The 26,210-nt window shown below is 42.0% G+C and overlaps 1 protein-coding gene across 2 annotated transcripts in view; it reads right to left on the bottom strand.

Moving 5' to 3' along the window:
* The window catches only part of GLDC (glycine decarboxylase), a 99,185-nt gene that overhangs the window by 70,694 nt on the left and 2,281 nt on the right, over nt 1–26,210 (bottom strand). For both annotated transcript variants that reach the window (XM_004279121.3, XM_033404417.2), the window contains exons 3-4: nt 8,367–8,502; nt 428–592 (exon numbers count right to left, since the gene is read on the bottom strand). In XM_004279121.3, the coding sequence (XP_004279169.1) occupies nt 428–592; nt 8,367–8,502 (301 nt within the window). The remainder of the gene's footprint in view (nt 1–427; nt 593–8,366; nt 8,503–26,210) is intronic.

Genomic DNA, 26,210 nt, shown 5'->3' with positions numbered 1-26,210 from the left:
TTCAGTCTACAGGATGAAAGCCTCGCACTAACGATGGTAAAGAGAGAGGGGCATTGGTCCTTGATACTATCTCGGAGTTGCTGTAACATCCCTGAACTTAACATCATGTATGTGCAGAGCAAAACGTCTTTCTTACATAATGTTAAACAATAAACAGCAGTGGCTTTTTAAATGCACTATATTTCACATCTGTTTGTTACCTCAACTAACTGGTATAATGATACTGATACAACATATCTCATAGACACAAATGTGTGTGTGTGTGATAGACAGAAAGAGGGGGCGGGGAAGAGAAAGAGAGAGAGAGAGGGAAAGAGGGACAAAGTCACTGGGCACTGACCGGAGCAGGGAAACCCCCGCCTGCACAGCAGTTGTGAGACTGGAAGATGTCCCTCCCCCTGAGGGAATCTCATGCTGGGCCTCTTACCTGTGGCAGAGCTGCATTGCCTCTGCAGCCGCGGTGGCCTCATCCAGCAGGGATGCATTAGCCATGTCCATGCCTGTGATGTCACACACCATGGTCTGGTAATTGAGTAAACTCTCCAGTCTCCCCTGAGATACCTCTGGCTGGTACGGAGTATACTGGGTGATCCTGTAAGGGACCCAAAACACTATGTCCAAACTGTGAATCCACTATTCAGAAAAAGCTCATGAAATACCTTCATTTTAGAATTCAGTATCGGAAAATTAAGTTTGCCTCTCTTGAGAATCATATAATACAACAATAAGCTTCCTTTTTGTCTTTTGTAAGGAAACTCAGCATTAAATCATAGTAACAATATTATTCTTTGGGGATAATCAGTACTTACTTTTCTATCCCTCTAAATTACTTAATCTTACATTTCTATTTTAATGATCTTATTGTAAGTATGCTGTATTGTAAGTTGGCTCTTAAAATCCACTTGAGACTGTCTATGGTATTATAAACAGAATAATAAAAAAAAAAGCTCACCGCAACCATGGTTCACAATAGAAAAGTATCCAAGAATCTAATACCTAATACTCGAAACTTTTGATTTTGGGGGAGAGGAGCTTTGTTTATACTGACCAGAAGTTCTATGTGCTCCTAAAAAATTAATAGAGGTCTATTTAAGAAGTGTTGGGAATTCCCCGGCGGTCCAGTGGTTGGGATTCCGCACTTTCACTGCCAAGGGCCCGGGTTCAATCCCTGGTCAGGGAACTAGGATCCCACAAGACACGTGGCATAGCCAAAAAAAGAAAAGAATTGTCACTATCCACTTATTAAAAGTCTATGGAAGTAAACTCCATACCTATCAAAATTCAAGAATACTAATGGTTAGAAGGCAGCACAGACATGAATTCTAACCTTAAAATCCTCCAGTTATTAGCCAAAAATGTGTCTTTAGGTATGAGAGTTAATCCACTTAGTGACTTCATCACTTTTTCATCCCTTCATTCATTCACTCATCCTACAAATATTTACTGCATGTCTACTAAGTGCCAAAAACTATGATTAGTTCTGGTGGCACATCATAAGCAAGATGGGTACCAGTCCCTAATCTCAAGGAAAATATACTGTAGTGGGGAAAAAGAGATAAAAAATACATAAGATCATTTCAGAGTGATAAATATTTTAAAGAAAATAAAATAAGAGGAGAGAGGGTGGCTGAGGACTTGCAAAGAGCTGCTATCTTTTCACCAAGAATCCATTACTGTACTACCAAAGTGTGTCAGATTGGGGTCTATGCTCCCACATGAGAGTAACGCTGTTTCATATCCCTATTGTTTTTGTTCTTCCAAGCCTGAAGAGTATTAGGAAAAAAAATCTTTTTCAACCCCTTTTCCTTTCTCTCCTGATCTGGTAATCACGTTCAGGACATTTCCACCTTTTATTTTCTTTTTTCTTTTCTGAAGGCTTTGAAATCAATGTCTTCTTACCTTTGAGGGGGAATAGAGTGGGGGAGATTGCCTTACCAAGCAGTACAGTGTCAAGACTTTTGAAATAATTTCCCTGAAACTTTCATTGGTATAGTTGTGTGTGTGTGTGTGTGTGTGTGTGTGTGTGTGTGTGTATACAGCAGAGTATGTTTTTGCTTCAATTAATTCCTTGAACAGCCTGGCTTAGCAACTGTAAATCAGTTAGCCAAATTCTAAGCGGGTGGTGAACTGGAATAAATGAAGCACACAATACATAATGTAGACTAAGTAGAAAGGGAATCTAAGCAGAAATGGCACACAAAAGGCACAGGCAAGGGGCCACTGTGACCTCAGATCAGATAAGATCTTCATACACAGCATAGTCTGCCACCACAAAGACATATGCTTAGATAGCCTGGCTAACATGAACTTTTCATTTTACTCACAATCATTATTTGGCATACGGACAGACACACAGACTTATACACACACATATGCAAACAAGCATGCATATGTATCAGCTAGCCCATCCAAAGAATTCATCACAGTACTGAACAGAATGTTGAAAAATGTGCAACAAACTCTCTATTAAAAGGAAAATGATTAAATAAATTAGACAATATGCATATAATACTATGGATTGTGAAAATGATATGTAAAAATATTTTCTGACATAGAAGATGCTCATGATACATTAATTTAAAAAGTAAAATGTAAAATACTACAATCCTATTTGTAAAAACGTGAACCAAAATGTAAACAGTGATTTTCTCTGGGTGGCAAGATTAACCATAATTTTTACTTTCTTTTTATTATATGTTCTAAATTTTAAAGACATCGGCTACCATTTATTAACCATCTTCTGTGTGTCAGGAACATGTTTACAACCTTTTTTTGCTGATTATATGATGCATGCTCTTTGCAAAAAGTTGGAAAATTGAGATAACTACTGAGAAAATAAAATCACCCATAATCCCAGAAATCCAGGATAACAATAGTTAACATTTAGGTACATTTCTTTTCAGTCTTTTTTATTTTTCTTTTTCTGCTCATTTTTCTGTTGTGTTGTTTGCCCCTTTTCTTGTTAATTTGTGACTTTTCTATATACATTCTTTTTTTTTCTCTAGCTTTACTGAAGTATGATTCACAAAACTGTGTATATTAAAAGTGTACAACATGATGTTTTGATATATGTATACTTTGTGAAATGACCACCACAATCAGGTTAATTAATTTCAGTCTCTTTTTGACATCACAATCATACTTATACTTCAAAGTAAGATGGTATTATGTATAAAGTTGTGTCTCGATTTTTTTTTTGTTAACATTATTCCATGGACAATTTCTAATAACTTTAAATATTATTCAGAAATATGCATTTGATTGTTTTATGTTATTAAATCATTTATCATAATTTAACAAGTCCCCTCAAATTGAACATTAATTTTGGTTTTTAAATATTAGAAATAGCATAACAGTGAACATCCTTATCTTTGTATTATTTCCTTAGGATAAATCCCTAGATATGGAATTTCAAATCATAAGGTGTACAGTAATCAATTTCAAATCTTTCGGTACATATGCCATGTTTTTCTCTAGACAGTTCACACCATTCTGTATTCCCTTAAGTAATACAGTGATTCACAGGTTTCCCTGTATCTTCACCAATGCTAAGTATTAAGAAGCTCTGGGTGTCAACCTAAATTCTATAATTTATTACCTGTGAACTGGGACAAGTCACTAAACCTCTCCCTGACAATTTCTCTTGGCCATCAATGGAGATAACATCACCCATATCAGATATTATCTTAACACTCTAGTCCAATTAACATACATAAAGCATTTTGGAAATGGTTAAGTCCTTCCCAAATGCTGGTTGTTTTGAAAAGTTTTTATCCTCTGTTCCGGTCTTAGAAGATTTTTTTTAAACACTCATAGACTTCTCCCAAAGGATTTATTCATACTTCTATTCAGATATTATTAGATATTTCTACTTGGAAACAATTTCTTTCTGGAAATTCATCACATCCCATGTCAGCATCACACTCCCTATCCTTCCTCCAACCAGATCACCAAACAAGGTAGTTTCTTTTCTTAAATTCCTTCAAAGTTACCACTATCATGCCAATTCTCAAGGTAAAAAGTCCAGATTTTTTTAGCCCCAAATGATGACCAGTTGCCATTAGTCTTCCTTCCGACATCCTACATCCACCCCTTTGATGCCTTACTAGCCTAGCACAGTGCTTAAAATAGGAAATTATCTAATATTTCTGGTGCAAATGTATGTGTTTGACTTTCCTGCTCAAATGGGGATGGCTCCCCAGTTACCTGCAAGAAAAAGCCCCAAACCTCCCAAACACAGTCCTTCATACCTGAGACCATGCTATTCCTTTGCTCACAGACTTTGGGATTTAATATTCCCCCTCCCTTGTTCAGCCTTTCTCTCCTTGCTCAAAGTCCAAGCTTAGGCTGATGCTAATTAGCACTGCTAAAAGGAGAGAGCTTTAAAACTTTTCCTACAAAGATGACAAATACATGATCCTACTTCTTTTACTTGTAAACTTCTTTTATAATCCACACTTTTTTTTTTACACTAATAAACAGACATAAATGGTCTTAAAAATCATCTATTAATGGACATGGATTGGTGAGTCTCAAGCCTGGAGATACTAAATAAACCCTCCTTTCAGGAGAAAAATGCTAGCACAGGGCCTGCCATCCTGCATAAAAGGGTTTAGTTGCCCCAGGCAAAACAGTGATCAAGAAAATGTCTGTAATCTACAACTTCTATGTTCCAACTGATATTTAACTCAATTGATTTCTGTTTCTAGATATATTTTAATATTAAAAACCAAAAAGTATCTGCATATCCAAGAAGGCATTCTGTTCCGCTCAAAAAGGATGCATGATATATTCAACATGGCATTAACATTTATTCCAAAATAATCAGTATTCTCTACGATTTTAACCAAAAAAGGCGTGGGGGAGTTGCAGGAAGACAAACATTCATGAGATTCTCTCATTTAATCCCAGTGCCAACATTACACAAAACAGAAATAGTCACAAGGGAAATGTAAGTGTTTTGATATTAGTTAACTGATATTATCAGCAATCAAAAATTTCAAAAAGTAGACCCTACAAAATATATTCTAGGCCTAATGTAAATCTTCTTGTAAGAGCCCAAATGTTTGTATTCTCTGGAGGCTATGTTACCCATTGATTTTCACCTCACGTCACCGGAATTTGTTGGTTCCATCTCTATGGCAACCATTCAGAAGGGTGATAATGTGAAGTCTACCCAAGCTCATGTGCACAGCCCTCCCTATCAGGGCTGGCAAGGGCCAGTACCACCCTCTGTTTCAGATCAGCTTTCGGAGAATGCAAAGGAACAAAACTTAAAATGCACCCCAAAACCAGAACTGAAAAGCAAAGAACAACACTGTCTCCCTCTCAAAACCCTGGCGGATCCTAAAGTAAATGAACATATCCACTCACAGCCAGGAAGCAATATGGTGAATATTCTGTGCGGCCACCAAGGGCGAAGACAGCTGGCCAGTATTCAGACGGCTGGAATGCTGCAGCCCATTCATGTACTTGGGAGGCTTGTTTTGTAAGAAGGAGGAGACAGGCCATTTGCTTTTCAAATCAAACTTGGAGTTTACCATCCAAACTTTTACCAATACCCCAGGGGAAAAGAAGCCCTCAGCAATACAAATACCTTCACACGCGTTCACACACACACAAACTCACACACACCCAAAGCGGAAAAACTACTTCTTTGACAGTTCATTCCTGTTCTCCTATTAATAAAGAAATGGAGCATATTGAAACCAAAAGCAATGCAACAGTGATTAGGCCAACAGATCCGGCTTCTATAATGATGGGACGTGAATCACTGCATCTAGGACAAACACCCTCATCAACCAGGACTACCTTCGCACTTATGCAAAAGCAGACAGAAGATGCAAAAGCGCTGTGCTTCCCACATAGTCTAACCTATGCCCTAAGCCACACATATGCCTTGGTCCTCAGACCTACAGGTCTGGGCTTTAGGCACCAGATGAAGGCCCGCTGTGCTGACGGCCCAACACATATTCACTCACAAGACTCAAACACACAAAAACCGCTATGTTTGAGTGTAAGTTCAAACAGAGTGTAAGTTCAGAGTGTAAGTTCACATATGGTAAGTAGTCAAAACAGTACCTCTATTCCTAGTACTAAGAACACTTTGTGCGAAGTTTAAAATTACGTAGGGTATCAGGTTTACTCTCTAAAATGTCAAAATTGTCAAAGTTTGTAATCTTAGAGGGGGTTCATATTTCTCTCTGTGTGTGTGTGTGTGTGTGTGTGTGTGTGTGTGTGTGTGTGTGTTTTAGAGGTGACTAGATGTTTTAAAGGGAGAATGAGGGAGTCGGGAGGGGAATGAGCAGGGACTCAGTAGAGTCTGGGAAATGAAAATTTACAAAAACAGGAAGGGGGCCGTCCACATGAAACCCATCTGGGTTTGCTAACTGGTGCTCATAGAAGTTAGGCTCCTACCCAACCACAGAAGCTGGGAAACACGGACCCCATCTTCAGGAGTTGATTAGAACAAACAGTAAATTTGGGGGGTAGCTTTGAGTCTCCTCAGGCAGGCACTTACTTCTGGTTTTTTTTGTTTGTTTGTTTTTGCGGTACGCGGGCCTCTCACTGCCGTGGCCTCTCCCGTTGCGGAGCACAGGCTCCGGACGCGCAGGCCCAGCGGCTATGGCTCACAGGCCCAGCCGCTCCGCGGCATGTGGGATCTTCCCGGACCGGGGCACGAACCCGTGTCCCCTGCATCTGCATCGGCAGGCGGACTCAACCACTGCGCCACCAGGGAAGGCCCTTACTTCTGTTTTTGAGGAAAAAAATGGACTAACAGATGTCTCAATAGTCTGTCATAGGATGGCAGGTGGACAGCTTCTTATATGAGGCAATTATACTGAAATAAGAATTTTGGTCACTTGATTCAAATTAACTCTGACAAAATTTTATTAAATAACACCTATTTTTAAAACAGATGTGAAGTGTTCAGCAAATGTTTAAGGTATATTGCTGTGGAGCACGTACTTAGTATTTCAAAGGAGGCAATTCCGTGCTTTCCCATGGGGGGTCCACATTCCCTTTACTAAAGTTGATTTTTTTTTCTATATGCTAACCTAAAAGATAGTCTCTGCATCTTGCTATAAATACCTTTGAATTGCTGAGGCAATCACTTACTCTGTCCTTGCATAATAATGGTCCTACTAAAAATTAAACTTACCTCGTACACAAACCAACTTAAAAAAAAAAAAAAATCACCCAGGAAGTATCAAAGCCTTCCCAGGCTTGGTTTGTTTCTACGCTAGAGATGGTAAGTGCACACATTCCTTTGGAGATAAGGTTATCAGTTGAAATAAAGTTTCAATTCAAAGATGCTGGTGTATACAATGGCACTGATCCAAAAACAGAGAAAGAAAGGCCCAGGGGTCCCCATCTTTCCTCCTCCATCATCAGACAATATTTTCCAGTGGGCAGAAGAAGCAGGTGCTCTGATCTGCTCTCAGGCACCTTTGAAGCCATGGTCTTTGCCCGTTAAGAAGTACCCAAGGTGTTTTATTGTTTAGTGTGTACTAGGACATGAACCTCTGTTTCCTTCTTTCTACAGCAAACAGGAATGGAAAAGCAAGATCGCATGGAAGTTTTCCTCAAGTGCAGGAGAAACATTTTCATTTTGCACAACCTGTGGCAGCCAGAGTGGGCAGGGACAAGAACACCCCCTACCCCACCCCCTAGAGGACTAGGAACAAGAGCTATCTGATAGGTGAGGTGGCGGCAGAACAAGTAACATCAACAGCTCAGCCTTGTCTTTGATTGTTTCTAGAAGAGCCTGTTCACAGAATACACATGTTCTCTTTCTCTACAAAGTGCTAAGTAATAAAGCTAACATTTTCATCTCCATCTACCTGATACAATGTCTTCTTTTTTCAGTTGGTCATAAACCCAGAATATTGGTTTGGGGCAGGGAGCAGAGGAGGGGGGTATAGTTAACTGTAGCTCCTAAAATCCCGAGAGAAGACAATGGACCAAGATTTTGACTCACTGAGTAATCTCAGACAGCCTAAAATCCTAGTGTCTCCAAAGAATAAAGCCCTGAATCTGCCCACCTGCAGGTTTGATATCTTGCTCAAAAACGCTCACTGAGAACAAACACAGAGTCAGCAAGAGGAAGAGATGCCCAGCACCCACAATTTTGAGCTCTAGATTATTTTATGGGAATAAAAGTAGAAAGAAGCTTCTAAGTCCTCTACATTTGAGTAAGGAAATCTCCCAAGCCAGAGAAAGCCAGGTAGGTTCCTGCAGGTTAGGGATAGCACTAGAGTATGGGTGTCAGTGGGCAAGTGCTGAGGCTTTGGGGGGTGGGGACACAGAAAGAGTCATGCAAATCAAATCACAGCACTCCTGTTTTTCATCAAGAAATACATTACCATCCTGAGTTCTCCAGTAAGTTCCGCAAAATTGTCTGTGGCACTGAGCAGTTATAATAGCCCATGCCAATATATGATCTCCAGATCTGGTTCTTGCTGGAAATGGCATGCAGAGATGCAAGGATTTCATTTTCACCTGATTGTGGGAAAGAGAGAAATGTTACAGAGAGAAAATGTCTCAAAAGAGAACTCTAGTTATAGTTTTAAGCCCTAGTTTTGTTTGAATATTGACATGAGGAGAACAGCTATATGGGAAATACAAGAATCATCCTCTCAGCAACACTAAGTACTAGATGCAGGAACCTGAAAGATCCCCAAACAGCACTCAGTTACTCCTCAAGGTTGGTTCCTCATAATTTTTTTTGGCTCTTCTTTTTTTGGCTTTGTCAGAATTTCCCAGTATTGACACCTGCCTCATTCCAGTTTTCTTCTGTTCCCTTCACATGTTTTATCTACACCAAATAAAAATTCTGCTCCTGGTAAAATATTTTTCCTTTTATTCATTTTTTTGGGGGGGGGTTAATTTATTTTATTTATTTTTGGCCACGTTGGGTCTTTGTTGCTGCACATGGGCTTTCTCTAGTTGCAGCGAGCGGGGGCTTCTCTTCGTTGCAGCGCACGGGCTTCTTAGTGTGGTGGTTTCTCTTGTTGCGGAGCACAGGCTCTAGGCGCGCAGGCTTCAGTAGTTGTGGCTCGTGGGCTCTCGAGCGCAGGCTCAGTAGTTGTGGTGCACGGGCTTAGTTGCTCCACGGCACGTGGGATCTTCCCGGACCAGGGCTCGAACCCGTGTCCCCTACATTGGCAGGCGGATTCTCAACCACTGCACCACCAGGGAAGCCCTGTTTTCCCTTTTAAATTGCCTTATACCAGTAGTTGGTATGTCTTAAATAACACATGACCTACATTTTTCTCTAAAATTGCCGTGCTAATTCTGACACTTTTTCCTGTGTGTTGCTGAAAGGGCTACTTATAAAAGGCCCTTCACCCAACCAAGAAAATATCAGTTATAATAAAAGATCCACATGCAGGGTTTTTTTTTTATATTTATTTATTGTCCTTATTTTTTTCCCACTTTTTGTTTTTTTTTTTTTTTGGCTGCGTCAGGGTCTTAGTTGCAGCACATGGTATTTTCGTTGAGGCATGAGGCATGCGGGATCTTTTGTTACAGTGCACAGGCTCTTTGTTGTGGCGCATGGGCTTTTCTCTAGTTGTGGCACTCAGGCTTCTCTCTAGTTGTGGCGTGCGGGCTCCAGGGCGCGTGGGCTATGTTGTTTGCGGCACACAGGCTCTCTCATTGAGGCGCGTGAGCTCAATAGTTGTGGTGCCCGGGCTTAGCTGCCCTGCGGCGTGTGGGATCTTAGTTCCTTGACCAGGGATCGAACCTGCGTCCCCTGCACTGGAAGGCGGATTCTTCACCACTGGACCACCAGGAAAGTCTTAACCAGCATTTTCATTAGGGAACTAGGTAATTAAGGAGGAATTATAAAAGTCCTTGGATGCAGAAGAGACTCTATTTGGCGTCATGCACGTAATAACAGTATCTGACATTTTGAGCACTTACTCTTTGCCAGGAATTGTACCAAATGCTTTCCACATCGCTTTGGAAACTAAGGCTTGAAGAGAACCACTCACCTAAGGCTACACGATTTTAAATTAGCTACCCAGCCTAACTCCAGCTTCCACACTTTCCTGAATGTGCCAGATTTCGATCTGCTACTTATACTGAAAGATACTTTCTAGATACAAATGACCTTACCTGGTTCTTTCTCTGCTCCTCTGCATATAGTTAGATCATGCTACTAAAATTTAACTGAGATTTAACTACTTAGGCAAATGTCTGCCCCCTTTAAGATCTTACAGACTCAGGGACTTCCCTGGTGGTCCAGTGGTAAAGAATCCACCTTCCAATGCAGGGGATGCAGGTTCAATTCCTGGTTGGGGGACTAAGATCCCACATGCCACGGGGCAAGTAAGCCTGCGTGCCACAACTACTGAGCCCGCGCTCCCTGGACCCTGCGCACCACAACTACAGAGCCCGTGCACCACAACTAGAGACAGAAAACCCGCATGCCACAACTAGAGAGAAGCCCGCATGCCACAATAAAAGATCCCACATACCTCAACAAAGACCCGACATAGCCAAAAAAAAAAAAAAAATTAGGGACTCAGTCACTAAATCTTGGAATTGATTGATTTTATTGTTACAAATCTAGGTACAGCAATCTCTAAAATGGCAAACTGGCTAGGAAGATGCTTCACAATGTTTTAATTCTACTGAACTCTGTGACTGTTATCCTCATTAATCCTTCTTTATCTTCATTGAAAACACTGTCACCTTCCATCCTACCCTCCCACCCCACTTGCTTTCACAGTAAATAAATTCACAAGAAATGTGTCATTTTGCCAGACTAGGCTAACAAAAGAGGGGAGTAAGTATCAGTTTACAAGTATCGGTTTCATGAGTAAATACAACCCTACTGCCTTATGATGGACAATCTTGCCTTCTTCCACAGATTTAGGAACTATAGGTGAAAGTACAATAAAACAATATCTGAGGAGATACGCAAGTACAGCATCCTTAGGAACAATCATGCAAGAAATCCAATCACTTCCCAAAGTCTTCTTAGGGCAGAGTGATTAAGAAGCCCAGTAGGAGGGGAAATTAGCAGTGCCTGGCCCGCACCCAATTCAGCAAGGCCAGCTTCAATTAAGATCCTGTGCAAGAGGGACAGGTCCCTGTTCCATATTATGCCATGAGGACAAAAGGTCCAGCTCTCAAATGAGAACAGTCTTTGAAGGACTTTGTCAAATTAAGAGTTTAACCTTTGAGAGTCATACAGTATTGAGTAATATGATTTTTTTTCTACATTACAGAAAGATAATTCTATTGGTAGTGTGGATAGGTCAGAGAGGAGACTCTGGAAACAAGGGGATATGGTAAGAGGCCAGCACAATAGTCCAGGAGGGAGATGGTTCAGGGAGTGTTATGGGTTAAAGGGTTAAACTGTATCCTCTAAAGAGATACGTTTAAGTCCTAACCCCAGGTACCTAAACAATTATATAAAACATCAGTGGCTGCTACGAGAGATGTTAATATTTATCTGGAGACCCTAAACTCTCAATTAGAATGGTGGAGGAACCTGATTCTTCCTTTTGCGAGAAAACCCATTCTCTCATACCTCCCAACAGGGCTGAGGATGTTAGTACAAGTTCGTGTGCCCAGTGAAAGAGCTTCAGTTAGAGCCCAGTTCCTTTCTCATCCATTCTGCAGCCTATCCTGTCCACATGCCTTCACCACTGCAGACTAGCCAGGAACCCACTGCCACATCCCACATCAGTTCAGGGTGTCCATATATCAGTACATATCATCATCCCTCATAGTTGCCAATGTCCCACACACTTGGATAAAACACTTGAAAAAATTTAAAGGCCAATTAGCATAAAAGAAGAGCAAAAAAATTAATTATAGATAAGACCCAGAAGCATAAAAAGGTTCAAACTTGAGTTTTTAATCCTGTAACAGAGGAGACTTCCCTGGTGGCGCAGTGGTTAAGACTCCATGCTCCCAATGCAGGGGGCTGGGGTTTGATCCCTGCTCGGGGAACTAGATCCCCCATGCATGCCACAACTAAGAGTTCGCACGCCACATATAAGGAGCTTGCCTGCTGCTACTAAGACCCGGTGCAACCAAATAATCCTATAACAGATATACTCTAGTCCCTATGGGACCAAAATTTCCAAGCACCTGTGGGCTCTGCCCCTACCCAGATAGAGCTAATACAAATACAGCAGGCCCTCCAGGACCCACAGCTTCCAAATTTGTGGATTTCAACCATCAAAAATATTCGGAAAAAAAATTTTCAGAAAGTTCCAAAAAGCAAAACTTGAATTTGCCAGTGTTGGCAACTATTTACATATCATTTACATCGTATTTCAACTATTTACATAGAATTTACCTTGTATTAGGTATTATAAGTAATCTAGGGATGATTTAAAGTATATGGGGAGGTTGGGCGTAGGTTATATGCAAATGCTGCACCATTTTATACAAGAGACTTGAGCATCCAAGGGTTTTGGTATGGTGGAGGGTGGGGGTAAGGGGGCGCCTGAAGCCAATCCCTCCTGGATACTGAGGGACAACTGTATTCCCTGATTGGCCCTCATCATAGCCTGGTCTTGACAACCAATTTTACATTCTATTGGGAACAAAGTGAGTTAATAGAATGAGTAGTCCTCTGTACACCAAGCTAAAGGACACTCATGAGCCATCAAGAGTAGGGTAGGTACTTGGTCATGCTTCTGGAAGTTATAATGGTCTGAGAAACCTTTACCATTCACTCATCCATTGCTCATCATGACAACCTAGAAGTCAAGACAGTCTGTGACTTGAAGAACAGAGAGTTAAACTGCTTCTTACTGTGATAAAATCAAGACCTCACCTAGAGATTATCATACCAAGTGAAGTCAAAGAGAAAGACAAATACCACATGATATCAGTTATATGTGGAATCTAAAAAATGATACAAATGAACTTCTTTACAGAACAGAAATAGACTCACAGACACAGAAAACAAACTTATAGTTACCAAAAGGGAAAGGGGAAGGGGGGATAAATCAGGCATTTGGGATTAACAGATACACACTACTATATATAAAACAGATAAACAACAAGGACCTACTATATAGCACAAGGAACTATATTCAGTGTCTTCTAATAACCTATAATGGAAAAGAATTCAGTTATATGTATATAACTGGATCACTTTATACCTGATGCATTGTAAACCAACTATATGTCAATAAAAATAAATAAATTAAAAAAAAAATCTAGACCTCAGGCTTTACCATCACATTTAATAAAAAACACTCCCCAAAAACACAACTTAATGAGTGTCTGGATTATTTCTAATGTTTGTTCACTGGTCACCATTTCTCATACCTACTAATGAAATCTGACTTTGGTCCAATCAGCAGAAGAGCCAACCTAGTACATTTAGGAACCCAGAGTTTGAGTTACTATGTTAAATAATGCCAAGATCCAATGGACATGGAGAAAAGGGGAGAAGAGGGAAAAGTCCACAATCAGAGGTCTGCCGCTGAACCTCTCTGAAATGGAGCATAGCAGAAGCAGTCTCTAAGAGCAAGTTTGGGGGCATGATTGGTCTAAATAAAAGCCCAAATCCTAACCATGCAATATCCACCAGTGTACTTCACAATAGGGTTAGATTCCTCTCCCCCTTGGAAAAGAATGCCTTTCTAGAGAAACAGGGTGGGATCCTTAAGTCCAAAGTGGCAGTCTTTTCCACCTACGTAGTAAAAGAAGCATTTTAAAAAGGCAATTGTGTGGGCTTCCCTGGTGGCGCAGTGGTTGGGAGTCCGCCTGCCGATGCAGGGGACACGGATTCGTGCCCCGGTCCGGGAAGATCCTACATGCGGCGGAGCGGCTGCGCCCGTGAGCCATGGCCGCTGAGTCTGCGCTCCGCGACGGGAGGGGCCACAGCAGTGAGAGGCCCGCGTACCGCAAAAAAAAAAAAAAAAAAAAAAGGCAATTGTGTCATCCAAACCCTGGGCAGCACAGCCCCAGGAAAGCTGTGTGAACAAAGAGGAGAGAGGAAAATGATCAGCTTCCCCCCAGAGTGAGCCCCACAGCAGTGCACATTCCTCACTCTTGTCCTTCCAACTTGACAAAAACAGCTTCTTCCTGTTAACAGTCCCAATTCCAGTAACTATCTTCCTGAATATGAAGGACAATGAAACAAACCAGGGAGGAAATGAGACAGAATGAGAAAGGGAATGTCCATTAAAAAACACTTGGATGGATAAACAACAAGGTCCTACTGTATAGCACAGGGAACTATATTCAATATCCTGTAAGAAACCATAATGGAAAAGAATATAAAAAACTATATATAGATATACATATATATAAAATATGAAAAACTATATATATACATATATATATATCTGAATCACTTTGCTGTAAACCAGAAACTAACACAACATTGCAAATCAACTATACTTCAATTAAAAAAATAAATAAATAAAAACAAAACACTTGGAGACAAACTGTCATTCTCCAGATGTCTGCCTACAGCCTCAAAGAGCAGCCAGACCTTGCATTACTGTGCCCTCCCAGCCATGAAATTCCTTAGTCCTTTAGCGATCTAAGCAGTTAAGTTCTTTTCTTGTGGAATAAATACCTGCTTCTGACCTTGTTTATTCCTCTACCTCAGCACGTTGCGTAACGCCCTGGTCCTAATGTACCAAGAACAGAGTTCAGTGACCTGGGCACCATTCCCTAAGAAACTACAGGTGGGTCTCACAATGTTCCTGCTTCTCAGAATTCAGAATGAATGCTTCCTCCTTACATAATTCCATATAAGAGCCTTTCCAATAGTAACTCCCTTGTCACTTGCACCTAAAACATCAAGGAGAATTTTGTACCAACCACTTCCCCAAATATACTTTCTGGTAGGAATAAGCTGATTTAGCTGTTAAATTTCTAGGCCTAGGTTTTAATTTCCCATACATGTGAACTTGGACAAGAACTAGGAGAATGCCATTAGAATAAACAGGCAGGCTATATGGGTCAAGATACCTGCTACACGCCAACACACACACACACACACACACACACACACACACACACACACACACACACACACACACACACACACACACAGTTCCCCACCCTTAACCCATTCCCAAACACACAACACAATTTTTTTTGGCCACAATTATATGGAAAAATGTATCCACGCTTTGCTTTTGCTTTTCTGACAATCTAAAAATATTATGCCTAAGTTTCTACAGAGTATATATTATTCTACCATTTATATTAAAAAATAAATATATATGGATATGTTGTATATTAACAGAATATCTCTGGGATGATTCTTAAGAAACTGATAAGTGAGAAGGGGTCTTACTTACCCTGTATATCTTTTCATGCTCTTGAATTTTGGATAATACGACTGTCATTTATTCAAAAAATTTAAATTGAGTTAAAATGTTACACCCAGAACAAAATCCTGCTTGTGAAATACATGGGTGCAGACATCTGCTGTCCCCACAGTGGCTGGCTGTCCACAGAGCATTTTCCAGGCAGCCCAGCAACGCACAGCATGGAGCAGCCATTCAACCAGCAACAGAGCCTCCCTCCCACTCCCTGCCCTTCACGTGCTTTGCAAGATTCTCAGAAAAGGACTCTAAGGAAATCATCAGGACTGGAAACCAAGAAACTCGTATTTGAATTTCCCAGAAAGGGCTTTTTCTGCCAGAGGCTGAAGGGAAGAGCTGGGGCTAGAATGTGAGGACAGAGGCTGCTTTAGCATTTTTCTTGCCAAAGCTGCTCAGGAACCATGGGGGGGGTGGGTTCCGGGGTCTCAAGATAAACAAACCATGGATGATAGCATATATCAGGATTTTCTGATTTCCTGAGTAGAAGCCAGAATTTGCCTACAAACTCCATCCTAATGTGTAGCCTTTTTCTAACTTCACCTAATCATTTGCAGCACCTCTCTCCCTCCCCCGTAAATAAGTGGGCTTAAGCATGGCTTAACCCCACTTACCCAGCCCATTAAACCCTACTCCCTCTTATTTGCCAAGTTTCTTTCCCTAGCAAAGGAGGGTTTCACAACCACAGTCTGCTGAATTATAGAATTTGTTCAGTCCAGGAAGGCAAACCAATCTATAAGCTCGTTAATGCAGAATAATGACATGGAAACTCTTTGAATTGAAAACGCTTCAAGACTGGCAGAGGGGCGCCCACCCCATGCGGCAGGATGTGGTCTGGGCAGCACCACACAGGCCTGACCTGGGGCTCTGGCCCCCCAACCCTAAGCCTGCCAGGCTCTTTCCCATCTTCTTGATCAGCCGATTAATACCCCAGCTCACCCAGCCCCTCATGAGTCTTGGGAATTAGAACCCCTGGCCAGGCACTTCCAGCCGAGAGGGGCCAAGGCACGTCCAACCCGTGTTTCTGATGGCTCCATGGTCCCTCGTCTCCACAGGAGTGAGCAGTCCCTAGAGCTCTGCCTGCTCACCCAAGAGATATACAGGTTCAAGATCTTTATAGCAGCTGTAGGAAAACCAGAAGAGCATCCCATGGCGGGGTAGTGGGGACATGTCTGTTATTTACTTCTGGGACTTGGGTCACACTACTTTCTGTGGGAGACCTCGTCAGCCGCCCCTTTTCATTCCATCTATAAACATTTACAAAAGAAGTGTACAGAGAAACATTACAATTCATAATATTTACCTGGAACACCAGTTGACCTACGTAAGCAGGCCAAATGGTCAATTTGAAATGAGAATCAGAGTGGAAGTCCTGGAGTGTTTGTTTTTCCTCTTTGCTGCCCTGTGAGTAGCTTGTCATGGCCAGCAGAGCAAGAACAAGAAGGGACAAATATGTATTGAGTCCAACTTAAACAATTTAAGATGTTTGCAGGAAAGAGAGAATTTTTATAGATCAAAGGAATACAGGCATATGGAGAAATTTGTAATCCAGCCCAGAATCTCACCAACTAAATTATAATCTCTTTGTGGACAGAGGCATACTGGTTGCTAGGTACATACTAGGTGCTCAGAAAATACAAGTGAATGAAAATTCACCTAAACTCCCACATATAGTTGTTAGCTCAATATTCACAATAACTCACCTAGCACAGAATCCACAATGACAAATCAATGTGCAAACGGTTCTCACATCCCTAAAGGCATGAACTTCAGAGAAACATTTCTAAAGGGAAACTTGCAGCTATTAAGCAAGTTCTGTGAAATAATACAGTGCCTACAATAATTTCATATTTTCCAAACTTTTGTTTCCTTATTGTTTAATCAGTTAGTACATTGGATGATATGGACATTGAGAATCCTTACTAAAATTCCCAGTTTGCATTTTTATTAAAATACTTCAGGTTTAACAAGTAAAACAAACCTGAGCAGTCAAAACGAGATCAAAGTTCTTCACACATCATATAACAGAGATTTCTAAAAGCAAAGCACAGTGCCATTTGGTGGGGTGAAAAGAGGACATAAGGAATAGAAGCCAGAACACTCACCCTCCTGAAAGCAGCGCACAACCTCGTTGTGGGCCCCCCGCTTCAGGCTCCCGAGCAGGTCAGGCCCCCCACGCCCATTCCCATAAGGTGCTCACTGAGCTCCCATCCCAATGTGGACAGATGGGACTGCCTCACCTGTCTCCCACCCCAGCCAGCCTGTGTGGACTTGAAGTCCTTGGCCACTTGACTTTACCAATCCTCAAACTAAGCTAAACTCAGGCACCCCATTTCTCTGTTCCTGCTCCCAGGTCACTAAATGATGCTGGGTGAGGGGATCCTAGCAAACCTTACAGATTCAAGCCATTAAATCTCAGCAGGTCTTCCATGCAGGGTGATCTAGGCCCCTCACTACCCAGATGATCACTTTCTCACTTTTCTAATGCTCTGTCTCACCCTTCCTGCCTCTCACTTAGATCATCAGACAGGCAGCCCCTAAACTCCTCCCACCTCAGAGTGTCCTTATGTAATCATGTGTACTTTTTTCTCTCTTATGCCTAAGAAAGGTCCAGAATATGATACTGAGGTCCACAAACCCCTGACTTAAAATGTAACCTCTGGCCTCTTGGATTACTTCATCTCAGGCTGCTCTGCCTGTGTCTTTTTCCATGCTCTATTTCCCAATATCCTGGTTTCCACTTTCTTCCCAATACTTCATCCATAGGAAATCTCACTCATTCTCATTAATTCATTCAGAAGACTCACTAAATCTGCAACTCCATCTCTAATCTCTCTCTTGAGCTCTAGACTCGTTATTTGCAACTACTGATTCAGCTTTTTCAAATGCATGTTCCTGAGTACCTCAAATTCAGTTCTGCTCAAACAACACCCATGATCTCGTCTTCCTCTAGGACCCTCCTCTTCTCCCCGTTTGCTCTCTGTTAATGACACCTCCATCACCCCAAGACACTCAGCCTAGAAACTGACTGACAGTCCTACCTGCTGCCCCGCTGGACCGACCACCATGTTTGTACCAAAACCGTACTTCCCACAGGCTGCTCCCAGGCAATTATTGATACTAAGCCCAGCAGGAGAACTAATGCAGACCCATTCCTGTAAGATGTGGGACTCCTCTGATGGGTGACTTTGGTTCAAGGACTCTGCTCAGTCTGACCAAAACTTTTTAGATCTGTGCTGCAGTCTATGATTCTTCTTACCCAATTCTTCCATCCTTCTCCCCCTCCACCAGGGTCAGACCTGCATCACAGTCTAAAGACTCCCCTGCCTTCTCATGCTCCCACTCTTACATATCTAATATCATCTTGGTGACTGCTTCCTGGTAGACACATTTAAAATCTCACCTCTAAAATCTCCAACAGGGCTTCCCTGGTGGCACAGTGGTTAAGAATCCGCCTGCCAATGCAGGGGACATGGGTTCCAGCCCTGGTCTGGGAAGATCCCACATGCCGCGGAGCAACTAAGCCCGTGCGCCACAACTACTGAGCTTGCACTCTAGAGCCTGTGAACCACAACTACTGAGCCCGCAAGCCACAACTACTGAAGCATGCGTGCCTAGAGCCTGGGCTCTGCAACAAAGAGTAGCCCCCACTCACCGCAACTAGAGAAAGCCTTCGTGCAGCAACGAAGACCCAAGGCAGCCCAAAATAAAAAAAATAAATAAAATCTCCAACAATCTCCCAGCTGGTCTCCTTGCCTCTGTCTCAGAGGCACTCTGCAAAACACAGTTTGAATATGTCACTTCCCTCTGTAATAACTGTTAATGTCTCCCCACTATGTAGAGGAAAACAAATCCTTTATCATGGCTTTGGGCCCTCCATACCTTGCTTTCCATACCTCTCTGCAGCTCAATATTCTACACACATGGTCTACTCACCATCCTCAAATAACCATGTTAGGTTATTTGAGGCATGTCCACACGTCCAAGCCTCTGCTTATGCCACAACCTCAGCTAAACCATTCATCCTATTTGCAGACCTAAGGAGCTATTCAGTATCTACCTCCCTATCAGTTTTAACCTACAGTCAGGGACCATATCTTTATCACCCTTTACTTCCTGATTCTTGCATCCTCAGTGCCTAAAGCAGTATTGTATTTTCCATTGAAGTCTCTCAAGGAATTAAAGCAGATGGAGGAGGCTATAGACATAGATTTGGTGATAGTGGCTTATAACCCAATGGTGACAAAGGGGAGTAGGATGGGGCATTTAGTCTATGGGCAAATGGCCCTATGTACCTCAACAGTCCTCAAGAGTAATACCATATTTAAAGCACAGTATATTTTATTTTGATAGCATTGAGTACTTTTAAAAGTTAGATAAAATTCATTATAATTTATGATAGCAAGTATATGCTAATTTAGATGAATGTGGTAGTTTTTTAAATATCTATGCAGAAGATTTTTAGGGCAGTGAAAACACCCTGTATGCTACTATAATGGTAGATACATGTCATTATACACTTGTTCAAACCCACAGAATGTACAACACCAAGAGTGAACCCTAATGTAAACTACGGACTCTGGGTGATGACGATGTGTCAACGTAGGTTCATCAGTGGTAACAAATGTACCCCTCTGGTGGGGGATGTTGATAATGAGGGAGGCTGTGCATATGTGGAGGCAAGAGGTATAGGGGAATTCTCTGTACTTTCTGCTCAATGTTGCTGTGAACCTAAAACTGCTCTAAAAAGGAACGTCTATTAAAAAAAATTTTGCGTGCAATCTTGTTTACACTCCTCCCTTCGAAAGGTGTAAACTAATTCCCCTTCCCTTGAATTTGGGCCAGTCTTAGTGACTCACTTTTATGAACAGCATATGACATAAATGATACTATAGAACTTCCAAGACTAGGTCATAAAAAGAATAGTTTCTGTCTGGCTTTCCTTCTCTCCTGAATCACTGGCTCTGCAGGAATCCAGTTGCCATGTTGTGAGGACACTCAAGCAGTCTGTGGATAGACCCATGTGAGGAGGCACCAGGGCCTCCCGCCTACAGCCAGCACCAATTTGCCAGCCATGTTTATGAGCCACCTTGGAAGTGGCTCCTCCAGCCCTAGTTGAGCGTCCACCAGTGTGAGACCACAACCTCATGAGTGACTCAGCCAGAACCACCTAGCTTAGTTGCTCCTGGATTCTTGACCCACGGAAACTGTGAGGATAATAAATGCTCATTGTTGTTTTAAGCCACAGTTTTGTAGTAATTTCTTATAAAGCAAGAGATAACTAATACAGTAACTTTGCCAATTTTTAAAAATATTGTTAAAGAATTCCATTTACATAAAATCTTTGATGGTGCTGGATGAATTCCATGATCCTTTAACAAGATGAAGAGGAAAAAGTTGTTTTATATTTTAAGTTCTTTGTCCCGATCACATGACCTATTTGGCCCCTCATCACCATATGTCAGCATGTTTGTATCCTTGCATGTCAAAAAATAAGCAAGTCCTGTGAAAGGATTTCAATCCAAAATGGAACCCAAGGGGAGTTCCCTAGTGGCCACTGTTGTGGCCCAGGTTCAATCCCTGGTCGGGGAACTCAGATCCCACAAGCCACGTGGCCCGTCCACAAAAAAAAAAAAAAAAAAAGGAACAATTTGAGACAGCAGAAACATAAAAGTTGAAGAGGAAAAGGATGAGACTCATACAGCCAAATGAAGATAAGGTGCTATCAGCAGAAAAAGGACTATTAAGAAAAAAAAAAAGGAACCCAAGGATATGAAATGGAGAATCTCACACATGCTCCCTCAGAAGAACAGAACTTAAGAACTGAGAGACTGATTTCCTGTAAACGCCTGATTTACAGAAGACTGAGACTTATCTCCAGACCAATGAACATCCACCAAGAATCTCTCCATACTCAAGCCAATGAACTTACTGGCTGGGTTCTGGCTGGATGTCCCTCTCTTTGTGCTCCCTGCCCCAAACACAACCTGCCCCAGACCCTCAGTAACTTGTTTGCAGCTTCTACAGCAATGTCTCCTAAATTGCAATTTCTCTGCTATTCCCAAATAAACTCAAATTTCTGGTAATTTGAGCTTGTTTCAGTTTACATCCTTATTTAGACTGATAGTTCAAAATATCTTAATGCTTAAAAATGATACTTTACAAAGACTGAGATTTCTCACTTGGTGTTCTAGTTTCAAAAGGAAGGGGAAAAAACTGATCACAATTTATTTTAGGATTCATCTCTTTTAAAATAAATATTTTCACCTCTCCACTTTTATCAGGATATATCACCACATATTTTTCTGAAATATCCCTGTAGTATAATGAGAAATATCTCTGGTCTTTGGTATTTCCTGAGTGACAAGAGTATCTTGTGTTATTCATACTCAAGTCCTTTTGAGCACACCTGAGTATCTGCTAATAAAGTGATTAGGGTGGGGTTCCTAAATAGCCTCAGGATGTGGCTGGTCAGCAAAAAGACCAAATGATTAGAGGGCTGGAACTTTCAGGCCCACCAATTGACCTCTGGGAAAAGGAAGGGGGGAGGGGTTGCAGGATAAGCTCTATAAAAACAGCAGATTTGATGAGCTTCTGGGCTGCCTAATACATCCCTGTGCTGGGAAAGTGGTCCACCCCAGTTCCATGGGGGCAAAAGCTCCTGTGCTTGGGACACATCCAGACCCTACCCTACGTACCTCTTCATTTGGCTGTTCACCTGTATCTCTTATAATATCCTTTATAATAAACTAGTAAATGTAAGGAAATGTTAGTGTTCTGTGAGCTGCTCTAGAAAATTAATTGAACCAGAGGAGGGGGTCCAATTTATAGCTTGTTGGTCAGAAGCCCAGGTGAAAACCCTAACTTGTGATTGGCACCTGAAGTGGGGGCAGTTTGGGGGGACTTAATCTGTGAGGTCTGATGCTATATGCAGGTAGACAGTATCAGAAGTGAGTTAAATCGTAGGACAACCAGTTGGTGTCCCCTGAGAACTGAAAATTGCTCGGTGGTGTTGGAAAACACTCCAGAATCCCCCAAATCATTGACAGCATAATTATTCTATTAAGATTCCATCCAGGATGAGACTATAACAATACTCAAATAATTCCATAATTATGCTTCACACATTGCATTTTGCCATTTTCTTTTTCTCAATGAAGGAGCTGCCTTTTTGTGTTTTTCCCTTCTTATAATAACATATTTACACACAAAGAAAACATAGTCAATGTAAAGATTTTGTCTTTGTTTCTAACAGGAAAAGATATACCTCAACTTTTCACATTGTTTTCAGAAATCCCTGTTTTTCTATCCAATTTCACATGACTTCTGTACACTCACAGCATTTTATTCATGTTTCTTATGACATCTTGGACACTTTAACTTTCTGAATCAATTTATGTTAAGATGTAAGCTCCTTGAGGATAGTGACTATGTTTTTTCATACATTTATCCTCACAGTTCCTCGCCTATAGTAAATAGCCATAAACACTTACAATTTAGACAATATGTTGACTGTCCAAGGTATCAGTCAGATCAGCAGGGGTCTGCCTAACAAGAATTTATGACAAAAATAAAAGGACAACAGACTGCTGTGAGAGTCTAAACATATAAATAAGGAATAGCCAGACCACAGAACTTTCACCCACAACCTGCAGCAACCTACTCAGGAAACCAACCCCCTTACCTACAATAAACCACCTCTGAACTCAGCCTGCTACAGATTAGACTTGCAGAAAGCCATCTTTTGCTATCTTCAGTGACAATGGAGGAAAATGAATGATAACTTCTGTAACAATTGGCCCAGAAGGGCCAGGACTTGATTAATAACCGACAGCTTCCCTACTCTCGGTCCCTGCTTCCAATTTAGGACCAACCAGACAAAGCCAAACAAGCAGCCCTAACCAATCACATAGGAAGCCCTGCTTGAATTGGCCCACCTACCGCTTGCCCAGGCCAACAGGGCACACCTGAAGCCTTTCCTTTATTTCACTATGAGGTCTTCCCACTCCTCTGCAAAGCAGAAGGCTGACTCCTAGAGCAAGTTCAGAATAAACAGCCTTTGCTTTTCTCATTTGGCTGGTCTTTATTTATTTCCACAGTTGTATAATGAAAATCCATTGGAATTATCCTAAAGATGAAATAATAATTCATATGTGCTGGGAACTGAAGGAGCTAGGAATGGCCAAAGGAGAGATTTGTCAGAGACTGAAGAGTTTACAGGTTGCATCTCACAACAGACTTAATCCAGCTGAAAGATAATTGACGCCCACAGCCAGGGGAACAACTGCCCTGTAGGTGTCCTTGGGGTCAGTTCAGAAGAGTGCCCGTGGACTTCCCTGGTGGCGCAGTGGTTAACAATCTGCCTGCCAATGCAGGGGACACGGGTTCAATACCTGGTCTGGGAAGATCCTATATGTTGCAAAGCAGCTAACAGCATGTGCCACAACTACTGAGCCTGCACTCTAGAGCCCACGAGCCACAACTACTGAGCCTGCGCACTGCAACTACTGAGTCTGTGCACTGCAACTACTGAGCCCACACACCACAACTACTGAAGCCCATGAGTTCTAGGGCCCATGTGCCCCAACTACTGAGCCCGTGTGCTGCAACTGCTGAAGCCCGCACGCCGAGCCCGTGCTCTTCAACAAGAGAAGCCACCGCCATGAGAAGCTCGTGCACCACGACGAAGAGCAGCCTCTACTCACCACAACTAGAGAAAGCCCGCACGCAGCAACGAAGACCCAATGCTGTCAAAAATTTAAAAAAAAAATGGAAGAGTGTCCAACCCCACCTGGGTGACAGTCACCACCTGCAGCTGCGTTACACAATACCTCCTCCCTCTGCTCACTGCCCTCCATTAATCATTTATTAAAATCACTCTAACGATATCTCTTAGAATACAAAGTTCTCACAAGACCATCAAAAGTCTCATTCTGACAGCTCAGCCGGTCAATTCTGGTTGAATAACTTGAACATTAAAGGGTTTAGTGTCTCCTCTCTCTTCCTAAGCATGCTCACAATAAGCAATGTGCAATTTTGTGTAAACTTTAAACCCTGCTTCTGTGAACTTACAGGCTAGTTCAGTCTGGTTCGCTTGAGATGGCTTCACTGAAAATACTATACAGAGAGGCATATCATAGCCGAAAGCAATTGGCATGGTTCATAAAGTATTTAAATTTTGTATTAATAACAAAATAAATACATAGTTATTGTAGAAAATCTAGAAAAAGCAAAGGAATAAAAAGAAATCTAAAATCATCCGTAATGGCACCATACAGAGAAACAAATGTTCCCACTGACATATATCCTTCTAGTTTTTTTTGTTCTTTGTGTATGTCAGTGAGGGATGGAGAATTCACTTGACTAGATGAATCTGACAGGGTTTTGAACTGAATATCTTTGCTTGTTTCTCTAAAGTATGGCTTACTGTGAAGCCAACTAATGATCAAGGTATTCTTTCAAGGCACTTCCTGAAGTGTCCAAGGGGAGGGGGAGCATCCTGCGGGACAGCTGGACCCTCTGTACCTCCCTGACTCTGTCGGGCCACTCTGTCCTGTACAAGCTGGTCCCTTTAGCTCCAGCAGTCTCCCCCAGCCTTGTCCAGCAGAGCATAACTACCCACCCTTCGATACCCAGCCCTAGTCCTGAACTTTTGTCATCCCTTCCCTCGCCCTGGCAGCGGGCCTGAGTGTTCTCACACCTGTGCTCTCAGCCTGCCGCTGCATTTCCACTAGGGCAGCTGGCAAGTGGCAGAGTGATTCCAGTGTGATTGGCCTTGTGCATACCCGTAAACTGGATGCTCTGGAAGAGTCAGGACAGGAGTTTTCTACTTTATACACCCACCCCCTTGCAGAGGACACAACGAAGACAATGTAGACTGACGGCTGGAGTGTGAACAGCAGCTGGTCTGTGTGGGTGAATTCTGCCTTCACCGCTTACCAGTGGTGACCTTGAGCAGGATTCTTACCCTCTGTATGCCATGGTTTCTTCATCTTTAAAACAGAGTTGTGAATGGTAGTTACCCCTCCGGGTTGTAATAAGGATTAAATTAATACATGAAATACACTTTAAAAAGTGCCCAGCACATGGTAAGCACTACATAAAGATTTGAGATTATAAAGTTATGCATAAGCACTAACCCAAGTATCTCCATGCTGCTACAGCTCTCACAATCTTCTTTTTCCTTAGCAATGAGGGATTTAAGACTCATCTAACTAGCTCTTATTAGTTTTCTCTGTATGCAGTGAACAAATATTTGGTCTAGAATTCCTCTGACTACAGTAGAACACAGGCATTCAGCATTCACGTGAAACCAAGTTTGGATAATGCTGCTCCACTGTTAAATGAAAATGCTTCTGCTAGAGGTTACCTGTACCAATTTGCTCTCCTCACGTGGAACACATTCATTACCCATGACGTGTGCACACCTCAGATGAAAACACTGATGCCTTCTGTGCTGCCCACGACCACCTCCCCCTCCCCCTCCCCCCCACATTTCCGCCCCCAGCTCACTTCCAAGTAGCAAGCTTTGATGGAGAGCCAGCCCACTTCAGGGCAACGGGGGACTCCTGACTGTGCAATATTTTCTGAGTCACCTCAGACTAACCAGATGGAACCGGCCCCAAGTCTCACAGAAGCTGGGTTTAAAGTTTACACTTAAATTGCAAATTACTTATCAGAAGTCTGCTTCTAAAGAGGAGAGGAGGAGAAATGGAATCCCCCAAGGTTCAAATTAGTCAGCTGGAAACAAGCACCTGAACTAAAAAAGGCTAGATAGCTTTGACATGGTTCCTAGATGCTAATGTTCTTCAGGAACATTTTATTTTAGAGTATATGGTAAAAGGGCTGACCTAACATGTCCTGACTTTGAAAGTCTCAGGAGGGCTT

The sequence above is a fragment of the Orcinus orca genome, chromosome 6, assembly GCF_937001465.1.
Source record: "Orcinus orca chromosome 6, mOrcOrc1.1, whole genome shotgun sequence".
NCBI lineage: Eukaryota > Metazoa > Chordata > Mammalia > Artiodactyla > Delphinidae > Orcinus > Orcinus orca.
The sequence above is the reverse complement of the archived record's forward strand: the minus strand, read 5'-3'. Positions and strand labels throughout refer to the sequence as shown.